General features: G+C 50.9%; 1 protein-coding gene across 1 annotated transcript; it reads left to right on the plus strand.

Annotated features, from left to right (window-relative positions):
* The first annotated feature begins 5,045 nt into the window (after window positions 1-5,045).
* On the plus strand, window positions 5,046-6,350 carry FAM110A (family with sequence similarity 110 member A). The gene has a single exon (XM_049779331.1). The coding sequence runs from the start codon at window positions 5,381-5,383 to the stop codon at window positions 6,278-6,280; it is 900 nt and encodes a 299-aa protein (XP_049635288.1). The 5' UTR covers window positions 5,046-5,380; the 3' UTR covers window positions 6,281-6,350.
* The last annotated feature ends 8,004 nt before the right edge of the window (window positions 6,351-14,354 follow it).

Below are 14,354 nucleotides of genomic sequence, written 5' to 3' on the forward strand. Positions count from 1 at the left end.
CATATGCAGAGTGCCAGGTACAAAGAAAGCACTTGGGAAAGTGCTTACCTAATTTATTATGAAAAGCTGTTATTGCTGTTTTGCTTTTACTACTATTTCACCACACACACAATTATTGCCTCCCCGGAGGCAATACCACTTGATGGTCTTGTTGCCCCCCCCCCCCCCCATCACGGTCTGGAGGAGGCTTTGGGCTGACTCACTCCTAGGGGGAGGTGAGCTGGTTCCTGAGTCACTTCCTGTGTTCTCACCCCCTACCTCTCCTTCCCCAAGTCTATCAAGATGGTGCAGCCCCACCAGGCACAGGGGTGCAGTGGACCATTTCTGGCACCCGAGACTCAGGCCAGCACTCCCTTCTCTGGGCCTCAGAATCTCAAGGGAAATGGAGCCAAACAGGTGTGTCAGCTGAGTGGGAGAACTAAATGCGGAGATGGTTACCTCCCTCCCCAGGGTTTCTTTCCTAAATAGCATTGTCCCCTTATCTTTAAAATGGGGTCAGAGCCTTCCCTCCCAGGGCTGCAAGGTTAAGTACAGTGCCTTCATTCAAAACTTTAGGTCACCGCCCTTGTTGTGATGGCTAAGGCCAACAACTTGCATCTAGTAGGGGTGTGTGTATGTATCTGTGTGTGTGTCTGTGTGCGTGCTAAGGTCAACAACTTGCATCTAATAGGGTGTGTGTGTGTGTGTGTGTGTGTGTGTGTGTGTGTGTGTGTTTCTGGGAACCAACAGTGCATTCATTCAAAACTTCAGGTCACACTGCCTTGTTGTGATGGCTAAGGTTAACAACTTGGCATCTAGTAAGGGTGTGTGTGTGTATGTGTGTGTGTGTGTGTGTGTGTGTGTGTGTGTGTGTGTGCGCGCGTGCGTGCGTGCTTATCAGTCACACTGTTCTAGCAGAGTTAGGGCAGAGAGGGAGACCAGAGAGGTCTAGAAACAGCTCGGGGATACACAGGGATGGCATTAAGACTTGGTCTACAGGGTCAGTTCTCACGCTAGACAATGCGGGACACACTGGGCATGGTACTTAGCCTGCTGCAAAGTCCATTTCTCACTTGCCCAATATGCACCCCATACATGATGCTTCAATTGGCCCAATTAATACCAGGAGAAAGCACCTCCTGCTGGGCACTGCAGATGCTCACCAGCTGGGGACTCAGGTGTAGCTTGTCCGCTCTGCACCAGATGTGTGGGTGTGAGCCGTCCAGCTGTGCAGTGGGCGGTGCGGGCTGTGGGAGAGGCTGCAGGGGGCTCCTCCTCCGGGTCCCGGTGCCCAGCCGACCACCACCGCGCCCGGGCTGGCACTTCCCGGCGGCTGCCTGCTTCCCATTCTGCCCTTGCCTAGAGCCGGCCCCACTGGGGTCACCTGCCGCTGCCGGAAGTTGCGCAGGCGCAAGGCGCGCTACCTGAGCCCCAGGTGGGCCGGGCGGGAGGCGGTCGGTGCGGCGGCGGCGCGGGTGCAGCCAGGTGGGTGCCGCCCAGGTAGGTGCGGGGGGCCGGGACTGGGGGGATCTCGCCCCTGCGGGGTTGTTGGGGCTGGGGTGCAGCCAGGCTCGCCCTTTTCTGGAAAATTGGGAGCCCGATCGCACTGACCCTTGTGTTAAGAATCTGACAGCCCGGCCAGGCCTCCTCCGCCCTTAGGGGGTGCGGGATTGTCCCCCAAAGTGCCCTAGAAATAAGAGGAGTTTCAGAAAGCTACACCCCAAAAGGTCCAAACTCTTGCTTTTTGCCAGCACCCCCTCCGCTGCCTGTTGGCGGGGGTTGGGGCGTTTGCGTGTGTGTCAAAGTGGGGGTGGCAGCCCGCGCGGTGCCAACGGGACCCGATGTGCATTTGAGGTCTTGGATGGGTGTTAGAGCGGCGGGGGCAAGATCGGGGGCGGCCAGGGCTGCCGGAGCCCCGTGCCTCCTATTTGCGCAGCTGTGAAATGGGCTTGTGGGGTCCCGCACTTGAAGAGCGACTGTCCTTTGCAGCTCTGGCAGGCCAGGACTGTCCCTTTTGGGGTTGAAGACCCCGGCAGAGGCTGGGGGCGAGCCCACGGAGTCAAAAGAAAACAAAAAACCAAAAACACAAGCCCAGCCTGGAGACTCATTTTTGGGGCGCGCGCGCCTCCTTGCAAGGCACGGCACGACCTGTTTTTGCCTTTCCATCCCCGCTGTGACCCGCGCCCTGGAAGGTCTATTTTTAACCTGGCGTCCCCGATAAGGAAATCGAGGCAGTTTGGGGCGCAGCTGCTTCTTGCGCATGGCTCTGCGAGGGCGAGTGGGCGAGCCGGGGCGAGCTGCACCCCCCGAGGGCCGGCAGCCATCTGTTCTCGCCCGGCCGGGTCAGCGGGTGCGGCGGGCGGGCGGGGTGCGGGCCTTGGAGAGGCGCGCGGGTCTTCTGCCCCGGCCCTGCCCATCTGACCTCCTTCCTCCTCTGTCTGTACCCCGGACGGTGCCCGGGAGGGAACTGCCGCCGACGGGTTGGACTGGTTTGGGAGGCGGCAGCCTGGGGTGGGGTAAAGTCTAGCCCGGCTCCGCGAAGCTGCGGTTCAGGTCAGAGTCTCCCTTGAGGTCTGGGTGGTCCGTCCTGAGTAGGGGGTGCATGCCTTTAGAACCCCACCATTCCTTCTACCTCCGGAGCAGCTCTGGCTCTGCCCCCCACCCCTTCTCCTTCTCAACTTACCTCTGCCGCTGAGAACTTAATGCCCAGTGGGGTCAGACTAGGGAGGTGGCAGACATGTATGTTGTAGCATTTACTTTTATGGGACTATGCTAAGATAGGATTTTCATGCACTCCCGGATTTCCAATTTCCTAGAGCCTTCTGCCTTCCATCACTTTGGGTCCTACACCTGTCGTTAGGCTAGGTGCCTCCCTCCCCCTACCCCCCAGTTCATCCCTGTCTGCTTCCTCACACCTGCCCTCCACCAGCATTTCAATTCAGTACACAGTGATTGAGATCTTACTATGTGCCAAGAGGCTTGCTTGAAATGGAGACAGAAAGGACAAAGGAAACAAAGCCCTCCCCTCATCCCGTGGATATTTTAGAGGAATGGGAACAGGCAAAGAGCAATGTGGTCCTGAGTATGATAGACAGGCAAGTCAGGCTTCAGGTGACTTTTGTCACCTTTCTGGGAGGCAGGTTTCTTCTCCAGGTACTGGTTTCTCCAGCTGTAAAAATGAGGAGGTAGTGGCCTCCTGTTGGGATTGAATTAGAACAATGGGATTGGAACAATTGAATTGGAGCTCCTGGATCGGATTGAGATGGCAGGCTGATTGGAAAGGAGGATTGCAGAGATAGTATCAAATGTTCAGCAGATGGTAGCGATACCTGCCTCCAAACCCAATCCAGACCCCATTCTCCTCCAATTCTGGGTGTCAAGGTGAACAAACCAGTTTCCTTTTCTGCTTATGGATGACGTATGGGAACACAGGATTCTTGAGCACTAGAGACAGGGCTGGTGTGATCCTGGGCATGCCTATTTAGTCTGAATTTCAAGTGTAAGACCTAGGTGGCCAGAACTGGGAGGGAGGGATGGAGAGAGGAGGAGAGGAGAGGAGAGAAAGAGAGATAGAGAGAAGAGCAAGACTGGAGCAAGAGACGCAGAGAACCAGAAAGACATCAAACAACACAGGCAGAAACAGAAGCAGCAGTAGCAGCAGGAGCACAGCTAAGCTGGCAGTCTGCAAGCAGGGAGACAGGTTCTCTCTAGACTTGATTTGCTGCAACTTGAAGCTGGCAGGTAGGCAGGTAGGCTGGCCAGCAGGTTCCCTCTGACCAGCAGGCAGGCTCTCTTTAAAACTTGCCCCTGGAGGGCCAGAGCGATAGTACAGTATGTAGGGCATTTGTCTTACATGTGATTGACCGGGACTGACCCAGGTTTGATCCCCAGCATCCCATATGGTCCCCTGAATCCTTCCAGGAGCTGAGCACAGAGCCTCTGAATGCCACTGGGTGTGACCAGAAAACCCCCACCAAAATCGATTACCCCCCCCCCCCAAATACACTTTTCCCTGGGCCTTATATAGATAGGCTCCCTCCAACTTCCTGGAGGTGTCGGTTTATAATTAGGGGAAGTCTGTTAACTGACTTTAGTTAAAGGAGGAGAGAGGCTATAGCAGAAGGTGAAGGTCATGTGGCTGAATTCCTACAAGAATCAGCTTGACCAAGTTACCCCCTCCCCCATCCACTTTACAAATAAGATGAAACAGGATTTGGTTTGTTAGTTTTCTTTTGGCTAATCCAGAAAGTGAGGAGGATTTGGTTTGTTAGTTTTCTTTTGGCTAATCCAGAAAGTGAGGAGGACACGATGCTTGGTGCTTAAAGCCTCGAAACTCAGTGCTTGCACACCAGGAGTGTGCGGCCCTGGTTCTGGGTGCCTGTCTTATGGCTTCTTATAGATTAGGCGTTCACTGTGTGTTATCAAGACAGGGTTTTGGGATCTTAGGTGTTTCTGGTCCTCTTGGAGCATCTCAGGGTTGATGTTCCCAGCTGGTGGGCATCATGGGTCACTATGGACCTGGCCATGGGGTCTGTGCTGGAAGTTGAAGGGCTTCTGGACTCTGCTGGGGCGGGGGTGGACTTTCCTACCTTCCTCTTCTACAGACCTGGCTGTTATGCCTGGGGCCTAGCATGTCTAGGGGGGTGGATGGCACAGGGAAGCTTCCTGCCTGGGGGTAGTGGAGTGGGGTGATGGTGAGAGATGGAGGTGGTAGTTGACTCTGTGGGCAGTCCGAGTGGAAGGGTTGTTTTTTTTTTTTTCTTTTGGTCATCCAACTCCAAGACTCCTGTACCAGCTTCTCCCTGATTGGAGGCCAGGAGCCAAGCCTTCTCCTTGTTGGGTTTGCTTAAGCAAACTGATGGCCACCCTCAGCAGAAAGAATGGGGCTATGAAGAAGATCCAGGGAACATTGAGTTGCCAGGTGCCCGCCCACCCAGCACAGTGCCTTGAGTCCACTTTGCTTTTTTTAAAAGGCATGTCTTGCCCCTGCACCCCTGCTAGTGTTTTTAGAACTGTGTGTGTGTGTGTGTGTGTGTGTGTGTGTGTGTGTGTGTGTGTGCCTGTGTGTGTGTCTGTGTGTGTGGGCAGAACCAGCCTGGTCGAGGGCGGGGATTTGAGCCCAGCCACCAGCCCTTCAGTGATAGCTTTCTTGTGCTGATTGGCTCCCTAGGAATCAGAGGCGTGCCCTTACCTTTTAATAGAAAGGCTTCTGCAGCTTTGGGCTTTGGCTCAGACAAAGGCAGAGTCAGAGTGAGCGTGCTCAGCCCTTCTCTTTCTTTCCTGCCCTGCAGCCTGCAGCTGTGGCCTGCCCAGCTGCTGACATTCTGCCCGGATCTTGGTCTCTCTGGTCTCTCCGTGGCCCGGGGCTTTCAGACCACAGCGCCCAGGGTATGTGACAGCCATGCCGGTGGACACCCTGACTCCAGCTTCCCGGGACCCTCCGGCTCCCCCTTTCCGCCTTCGGACCAAGGTCCCTGGTTACCTGCTCCGGAGGCCAACCGAGAGTGGTGCCCGCAAGCCTAGTGCCGTGGAGCGCTTGGAGGCCGACAAGGCCAAGTACGTCAAGAGCCTGCATGTGGCCAACACCCGCCAGGAGCCCGTGCAGCCCCTACTGCTGTCCAAACAGCCCCTCTTCAACCCGGGGACTCGCCGCACAGTGCTCACTTCCAGCCGCAGAGCTTTGCCTGGGCCTGGCCGCCGGCCCCAGCTGGACCTGGACATCCTGAGCAACCTCATCGACTTGTGCGATACCCCCGTGTCCCCAGTCGAGGCCAGCCGTACCCCAGGAAGGGCAGAAGGAGGCCGCCAGGTCCCCCCGGCCACCCCACCACGCCCACCTCCTAGCACCACCGCCGTGCGCCGAGTGGATGTCCGGCCCCTGCCTGCCTCCCCTGCCCAGCCTTGCCCATCCCCATCCCCATCCCCAGGCCCAGCCTCGGCTGCCAGCCCGGCCAGGACCCCCGGTTTGCAGCGCTCCAAGTCGGACCTGAGCGAGCGCTTTTCCAGGGCAGCTGCGGACCTGGAGCGCTTCTTTAACTTCTGTGGCCTGGACCCCGAGGAGGCCCGGGGCTTGGGGGTGGCCCACCTGGCCCTGGCTAGCTCCGACATCGTGTCCCTGGCAGGGCCCAGCGCTGGGCCAGGCAGCTCTGAGGGGGGCTGCTCGCACCGCAGCTCGGCCACCGTCGAGGGTGCTCGGGAGAGAGTCCCCTACGGGGTGTCAGTGGTCGAACGCAACGCCCGTGTCATCAAGTGGCTGTACGGGCTGCGACAAGCTCGGGAGACCCCAGCGGCTGAGTGCTAGACTCTGTGAGATCCGTTAGCCGTTGTGGAAGAGCTTTTTAGTCAGTCACTTGGGGCCGAGCAGAGCATGATGCATGGAGGCCAAAGCTCAGAGGGGAACAGCAAGCTTCTCTGTCTGGGCAAGAACTGACCCTGGAGAGCGTTGTCTCTTGCCTTTCACCTCCTACCAGCCTCTCCCATGGAGGGGGTTTTGACACAATTGTACCCCTACTTTGTTTTTTTTCAGGAATGGGATCCAGGCTATTTAGCCTTCCTTCCCTGTGGCAGAGTGAGGGGCCGAAGGATCTCCCAGCTCAGGCTTCCCAGCAGCCTTGCTTCCTTCTTCCTTTCCTGGCCTCTGCCTCTTACTGACTTCCTCTTCCTTACTGAGGGGGCCCAGACTCCTGGAACCCGAGAAACTGGCCCTGCCATGGGGGAAGGGCTGAGTGGCCTAGCCAGTCCCAGCAGCCTGACCTGAAGGGTAGATAACAGGAGAGACCGAGTAGGAGGCTGCATTTGGAGCAGAGTCAGCTCCGACTTCCCTTCTCTTGTTTAATAAACACAAATGCTTGTTTTTCAAGAGCTGGGCCATTGGCTTTTTCTGTGTTCACAGGGGAGCATGGTGGGATATGGGTTTTGGTATGGTTTTTTGGAGGGCTCTGCAATTCAGTGATATTCCACTGGGAGGTTCTGGTGGGCATAAAGCCAGTGGTTGATATAACTGAACTTGTCTCGCAGTGGGTCCTCATGCCCTCTCTTTGAGGCTGGTGGACCTCCAAAGAGAAAGAAGAGTAGGTGCAGCCACAGAATGAGGAAGGGTAGAGCTGGGTGAGGAGTGGGTCACTTCTGTGGGCAAAGGCTATTGGGCTCTGGACCTTCCCAACTCTGGATGTTCTGCCCCTAGCCTCTGTTCAGTTTTTCATAGCAAAAGGCAGACAGCACCCCCCCCCCCTGCAGGGTGTCGGCTTACTGGAAAGGAAGCTCAGGAAGGCCATAAAACGGTTCGGAAGCAGTAGTCTGGGGAGTAAGAAGGACTTGGGGAGCAGCATGCAGTGAGTGGCCTTGCCTTGTCCTTGTGTGACCTGGAACAATCCTGTCTCTGGGCCTTGGGGGAGATCTAGGGTGGAACAGTCATGTTGAGGGTGAGGAAGGGGATGGGGCAACTCTGAGGTTCCCCTTCCAGGTGGGTGACCCACTAGGAGCAGCTGGGCTGGGCACACAAAGGGTGAAACCTCATGGTCTGTGCCCGCCCATGGCTGGTGGGAGCAGGAGGGGCAGGGTGGTGTTTCCTCTCCCACAGCCAGGCCCGGCAGAAACAGGAAGCTCTAGTAGAAGCCCTGTGACAGGTTGGATATGGATTTTATTCTAAGCCTAAAGAGGAGATTTCCGTTGGGTTGTTGACAAACATCCAGGTCAGCCCAGCTGCCTGTCTGTTGATGAGCCATAACCACAGACCACAATCTGGGCTGGGTCTGAGCATTTGGTGAAACCAGTGGAATTGGTTGTAAAAGAGGTGATCTGCTCATGAGAACAGATCTCATGACACAGACAGGGAGACAAGAGGCACCGCAAAGTATGACAGCCTAGAAGTGGAGCTTCCTGGTCACCGTGTTAAAGAAGCAACAGTGACCAATGCTAAGAGGTCACAGCAGTGGTGTCAAAGTCAAGTAGCTATGGGCCACCTTGCAAAACTCTGCTAAGCATTGTCCCCTGTGGTGACCTGGCAGAGGCCTGAAACCCAAGATAGGTGTGTTAGCTACATCTGACATGGGAAGGCATTGGAGGTCAGCTCCCAGCGCTGGGAGATAGCTCTTTCTTGAGATTTCTGTGCTGGACACCATGTTGCTGAATCTTCAGGGAGATCCTCTCTTGGGCTGGAGTGTTGTTTCTAAGGGCACATGCCTTGTTTGATACCCTCACCGCTTGTTTTCCTGAAAACCTTCAGGCGAACAAAAAGAAAAAAAGGTAGGTCATGTCTGCTAGTAAGAAGGGTATATTGGCTTAGGGGTTGGCCTAGCAGCAGTTAGTTTTGCGCCTGGGGTTACCATGACACTGGCTTTCCTGACACGTGCTCTCTTCTTCATCTCAGTGGCCTTTACTCCTAAGTGTTCAGCAGGGAATAATCCAGACACTGGCCCTGTCTTCTCTCTAAGGTGGGAATAGGCAGCTAAGTAGCATGCACATCAATGGTTAGATGCATCCTCTGGCCCCAGGCTCTGTGTGCCCAGGGGCACGAGAAGCACTCTGGAAGGCTCTTATGGGAAGGCAGGAAGGATTTCTGTAAATGGGGAAGCTGCCAGACTGGACTGAATATTGGCCATTTTTGAAGGGCTTCCTGGTTCTTAGCCTACCCTCAGCCAGCATTCTGGAACTTTCCAGCTTCCATGAGGGAGCACACGTGTGTGTGTGTGTGTGTGTGTGTGTGTGTGTGTGTGTGTGTGCGCGTGTGCGTGTGAGGTGCGCGCTAGGATTTTCTTTCATTCCTCCCAGCTGCAGCCCCCGGATCTGCAGAACAGCCCCTCTATTGTTCTGCCTCCCCTGGAGGGTGAGGGGCTATGAGCCTGGCTGAGGCCTGGCAGCTGCTGCTCGTCCCCCAGGGCAGCCTGGCGTCCAGAGTAGCTCCTCAGGCCAGACTGGCCCCAGCTGCCTAGATCCTAATTAGGCCAGATGAGATCCGCTCCCCGAACTATTTCCCACCAACTAATTATATACACGTGGGCCTGGGAGACTGGCAAGCCCCTGGCTGGGCACTTCTGTCTTGAGATGTCACAGGCCCCTGGGAAAGGTCCTTTTTTGTCTTCTCTGCAGGACCTCAATCTGTCTTTAGTGGAGAATGGGAATTAACTGAAAGGTGATATATTTATAAATATATATAAAATATAAATATATATGGGTATGGGGGGTGTTGGGGCCACACCTAACAGTGCTCAGGGCTTATTTCTAGATCTGTGGCTAGAGATCACTCCTGGGAGAGCTTGGGAATCATTTGGGATTGTGGGCATCAAATCCTGGTCTGCCATGCGCAAGGCAAATGTCAATCCAGAACCAGGAGTTCTGGAGAACCTATTCTAGTCCCTAGTGAACTGGTTCAGGTTCTACTTAAGGGGACTGGGTGGGGAAATCCACCTTTCTGTCTGATATTTTGTGTCTAAGGGGGAGAACTCTTCCATCCCTGAGAAGGTGGTAACATCATTGTGAGCAAGATGCCAGTTGCTTCCCAGATAGTGGTTTCCATGTACCCAAGCCTTCAGCCAAGACAGAACAGTCCATCAAGTCTTCAAAACTTGGGGCTGGAACAACAGCACAGTGGGTAGGCATTTACCTTGCATGTGGCCAACCTGGGTTCCATCCCTGACTTTCCATGTGGTTCCTTGAGAGAGTGATTTCTGAGCTCAGAGCAAGGAGTAACTCCTGAGTGCCACTAAGTGTGGCCCAAGATAACCAAAAAGCCAAGAACAAAAAACAAGCAAAAAACCCCACAAGACTTCAAAACTTGTAATATTAGTTTTCAGATAGCAAAGTCATATGAAGAAAAAGTCAGATTTAAAGATAAAATAATTTTGCAGTAAACACATTATCTATTAGATAACTCTTAATATTGTGCTCCCTCAGTATTTCTCATCCTTTATCCATCTATTAAGTTTCTGTTTTGGAATTTTTCAAACTGAATCACAAAACTCAGGACATTTCCCCACAAAGACACTCGAGCATACATTGCCTTGATTTTATGTTTGCTCACTATTCTTCCTCCCTCATTTCCCCATCCCTCCTTCCTTTCCTTCTTTCCTGTTCCCCTTCTTTCCTTTTATCCTGCCCTCCTTCCCTTCTCTCCTTTTCTCTCCTTCCTTTCCTCCCTCTCACCTTTCTTTCTTTCTTTCTTTCTTTCTTTCTTTCTTTCTTTCTTTCTTTCTTTCTTTCTTTCTTTCTTTCTTTCTTTCTTTCTTTCTTTCTTTCTTTCTTTCTTTCTTTCTTTCTTTCTTTCTTTCTTTCTTTCTTTCTTTCTTTTCTTCCTTCCTTCCTTCCTTCCTTCCTTCCTTCCTTCCTTCCTTCCTTCCTCTCTTCCTCTCTCCCCCTTCCTTCCTTCCTTCCTTCCTTCCTTCCTTCCTTCCTTCCTTCCTTCCTTCCTTCCTCTCTCCCCCTTCCTTCCTTCCTTCCTTCCTTCCTTCCTTCCTTCCTTCCTTCCTTCCTTCCTTCCTTCCTTCCTTCCTTCCTTCCTTCCTTCCTTCTTCTCTCCCCCTTCCTTCCTTCCTTCCTTCCTTCCTTCCTTCCTTCCTTCCTTCCTTCCTTCCTTCCTTCTTCTCTCCCCCTTCCTTCCTTCCTTCCTTCCTTCCTTCCTTCCTTCCTTCCTTCCTTCCTTCCTTCCTTCCTTCCTTCCTTCCTTCCTTCTTCTCTCCCCCTTCCTTCCTTCCTTCCTTCCTTCCTTCCTTCCTTCCTTCCTTCCTTCCTTCCTTCCTCTCTCCCCCTTCCTTCCTTCCTTCCTTCCTTCCTTCCTCTCTCCCCCTTCCTTCCTTCCTTCCTTCCTTCCTTCCTTCCTTCCTTCCTTCCTTCCTTCCTTCCTTCCTTCCTTCCTTCCTTCCTTCCTTCCTTCCTTCCTTCCTTTTCTCTTTTTTCTTTATTTCTCTCTTTTCAAATACAGGGAAATGCACTGCACCAAAGAGGAAAGATGCTACTTGTTGTGTCCTATATCTTTTTTTTTTTTTTTTTTTTTTGGCCACACCCGGCGTTGCTCAGGGGTTACTCCTGGCTGTCTGCTCAGAAATAGCTCCTGGCAGGCATGGGGGACCATATGGGACACCGGGATTCGAACCAACCACCTTTTGGTGCTGGATCGGCTGCTTGCAAGGCAAACGCCGCTGTGCTATCTCTCCGGGCCCATGTCCTATATCTTAAATCCAATCAAGGTATATAAAAAACATACCCTGGTGCTGGCTGGCTTTCCATTAACCATTTCTTTAGATACTTTGCTCCATGTTTTTTATAGTGTATTTTATTTTTTTATTCTTTATTAATGTCTTTATTTATACAATTTGATTACTAACATGATTGTAGTGGAGTTTCAGTCATATAAAGAACACCACCCTTCACCAGTGCAACATTCCCATAACCAGTGCCCCAAATTTCCCACCTCCCTACACCCCCCCCACCTGTGTTTGAGACAGGCTTTCTACTTCCCTCATTCATTCACATTGTTATGTTAGTTGTCAGTGGTGTATTTTCTTTTATAATTTCTTGACTAATTTTGGGCAACCCTGACCTACTTCTAATATGGTGCCTTCCATGATGGCTTCACAGTCTGACTGGGTTTGACTTCCAGCCCTTCTTACTGGTCGTATGACTTTGTACAATGACTTAACTGCATTATTGCAACAGTTTCCTCAAATAAGAGTATTAAGAATACTTAAATTATCAATGAGATTTTAGCATCTCAAGTGCCTGAATTATGCATTTTATCTGGTTGCAATGCTCTTTCTGTAACTATTGCCATAATAATTGTTAATCTTTCTCACCTTTATCTTTTACTCTTTTAAGTTAAAACTTCTAAAACTTCTAATTTAATTAATTAAATGTTTATTGTCATCACAATTTTATATGAAATACACAGTTAGGGGCAGTAATACCACAGCATGGTATTTATAGCACAGGTAGTATAGCACATTTGCTTTGCAAGCAGCCAATCAGCATCCCATAGGGTTTCCAAGCCAGTCAGGAGTAATTCCTGAGTCAGAGTCAGAAATAAGCCCTGAGCACCATCTGGTGTGACCCCAAACCAAAAATAAATGCACGATCATTGGTATTTACATTGTGATTTTTTTGCTGACTCAAATTTCCTTTTACAGCTATATTTCCTTTCTTGTGTGAAACTCTTTGTTCTTCCTAGAGTAACTACCTGCTTTGGTTTTCATTCCGTTTCCTTTGAAGTCATCCTTAGTTCTCTCATATTCTCTATTTCCCTATAGTCACACTTAGATGATAATTTATTGGCTCCAATTTTCTTCCCTGAAATCCTTCCACTCCTTTCTAAAACAATTTTTGAACCTGAGTGATAGTACAGTGGGTACTTGCATGTGGCTGACCTGTGTTAAACCCCTGGCACCTATATCCTTATATCCTGAACACCAACAGAAGTAATTCTTGATGCAGAGCCAAAAGTGACCCCTGAGCATCACTGGGTGTGGCCCAAAAAACTAAAAATTAAATAACCCCAGAAAACCCAAAGGATAAAACCCAAAGGATAAAACCCAAATCCTCCCATTAGAATGTCTACAATTGGGCCGGAGAGATAGCATGGAGGTAAGGCGTTTGCCTTTCATGCAGGAGGTCATCGGTTCGAATCCCGGCGCCCCATATGGTCCCCCGTGCCTGCCAGGAGCAATTTCTGAGCCTGGAGCCAGGAATAACCCCTGAGCACTGCCGGGTGTGACCCAAAAACCACAAAAAAAAAAAAAAAAGAATGTCTACAATTGACAGTATGAGCAATTAAAAATACTCAAGTACATGTGTTCAGAGTGATAATAAAACAGGGTGCTTGCCGTGCACATAACTAATTCAGGTTTGATCCCTGGCACCCATAATGAAGCCCTGCCAGGACTAATCCCTGAACACTGATGGATGTGGCCTCAAAACAAAACAAAATGAAAAATTATTCAAATTACTATCTGGAAATAAGGATTGATGAAGACCTGCTTTATGTTCCTGTCTGTCCATGTGGTTTCCAAATAAGAATTAAAACTGATGGGGCCAGAGTAATAGAACAGCAGGTAGAACATTTGCCTTGCAGGAGGAAGCTAACTTAGGTCTGATCCCCAGCACCCCATATTGTCTGCCTTCAGGAATTATTCATAAAAGGAGTAACCCCTGAGCATCACTGGGTGTGCTCCCCTCAAAACAAACAAACAAACAAACCCATGGGCTGCAATCCTACACCCAAGTCCTTAGTTGTCTCTTGGATATCTGCGACCCCATCTGTTCCATGGTGCCAGCTTAGGTCTCAGTCTGTGCCCTTTGCTTTATTTATCGGCTCATTCCACAAAAGGCCCATTTGATCTTTATCACTGTGCTGGGGAGTGACAGGAATGTAGTATTCCCATCCTCTTTCAGGTTGGCATTTACATGGACATGTGAGTCTCCCATGGTCTGAAAGAAAATGTATAGGATGAGGGCAATGGTCAAGTGTGAGATGTGAGTGTCTGAGAGGGAAAAGACCAATTCTTTTTTTTTTTTTTTTTGGTTTTTGGGCCACACCCGGCAGTGCTCAGGGGTTACTCCTGGCTGTCTGCTCAGAAATAGCTCCTGGCAGGCACGGGGGACCATATGGGACACTGGGATTCGAACCAACCACCTATGGTCCTGGATCGGCTGCTTGCAAGGCAAACGCCACTCTGCTATCTCTCCGGGCCCAAAAGACCAATTCTTTTATTGAAACTCAGTTGTGTCCACATCTGTGCACCTGTGTCTAGGTGTTATCTGTCTAGTGTGCACCAGTTGTGTGTATCAGTCTTTGCTGTGTAACACACTACCTTAAACCCATTGACCTAAAACAAGCTCATTCTATGCTTCTATAATTGAAGATCTATTCTGGGCCCAGCTATCAGTTCTTCTATTCTTATTTAGACTCACTGTGTCATTGCCATCAGCTGGGATGGAGTAGAATTGGAGGGTTTCATTCATGTGTTCCACATTTGTCTGGGATGTGTATGGATGCCCCCATCCCATACCTTCCATGAGATTCATACAAACTCATCTACATGAGTAGATGAGTACTCTCTACTCACAGAGAGTTTTTACTCTCAGGTATCCATGTCAGCAAAGGATGCTAAACTCCAAGAAATGTGTCCCCCAACTTTTATTGAGGTACCACGATTTACAACCATATTACCATGTCATGCTAGTTTCATGAAAACATTATTTCAGCATTATACCTACCATCAGATTATCCACTTCCCTCCACTATTGTTCTAAAGTTCACTTTCTCCCAGTATTCCTGTTTATCCATAGGTAAACTCAGTTCTGTGAACCAACTCTTCATTTTTTTTGCCTTTGGCTATGTATTGTAGTCTTCCAACGTATCTTTATGATACATATGAGAGAAATCACTC

Source organism: Suncus etruscus, chromosome 9 (genome assembly GCF_024139225.1).
Source record: "Suncus etruscus isolate mSunEtr1 chromosome 9, mSunEtr1.pri.cur, whole genome shotgun sequence".
Taxonomy (NCBI): domain Eukaryota; kingdom Metazoa; phylum Chordata; class Mammalia; order Eulipotyphla; family Soricidae; genus Suncus; species Suncus etruscus.

Coding starts and splice junctions, on each gene's coding strand:
- FAM110A (XM_049779331.1), top strand. CDS start 5,381: ATGCCGGTGGACACCCTGACTCCAGCTTCCCGGGACCCTCCGGCTCCC.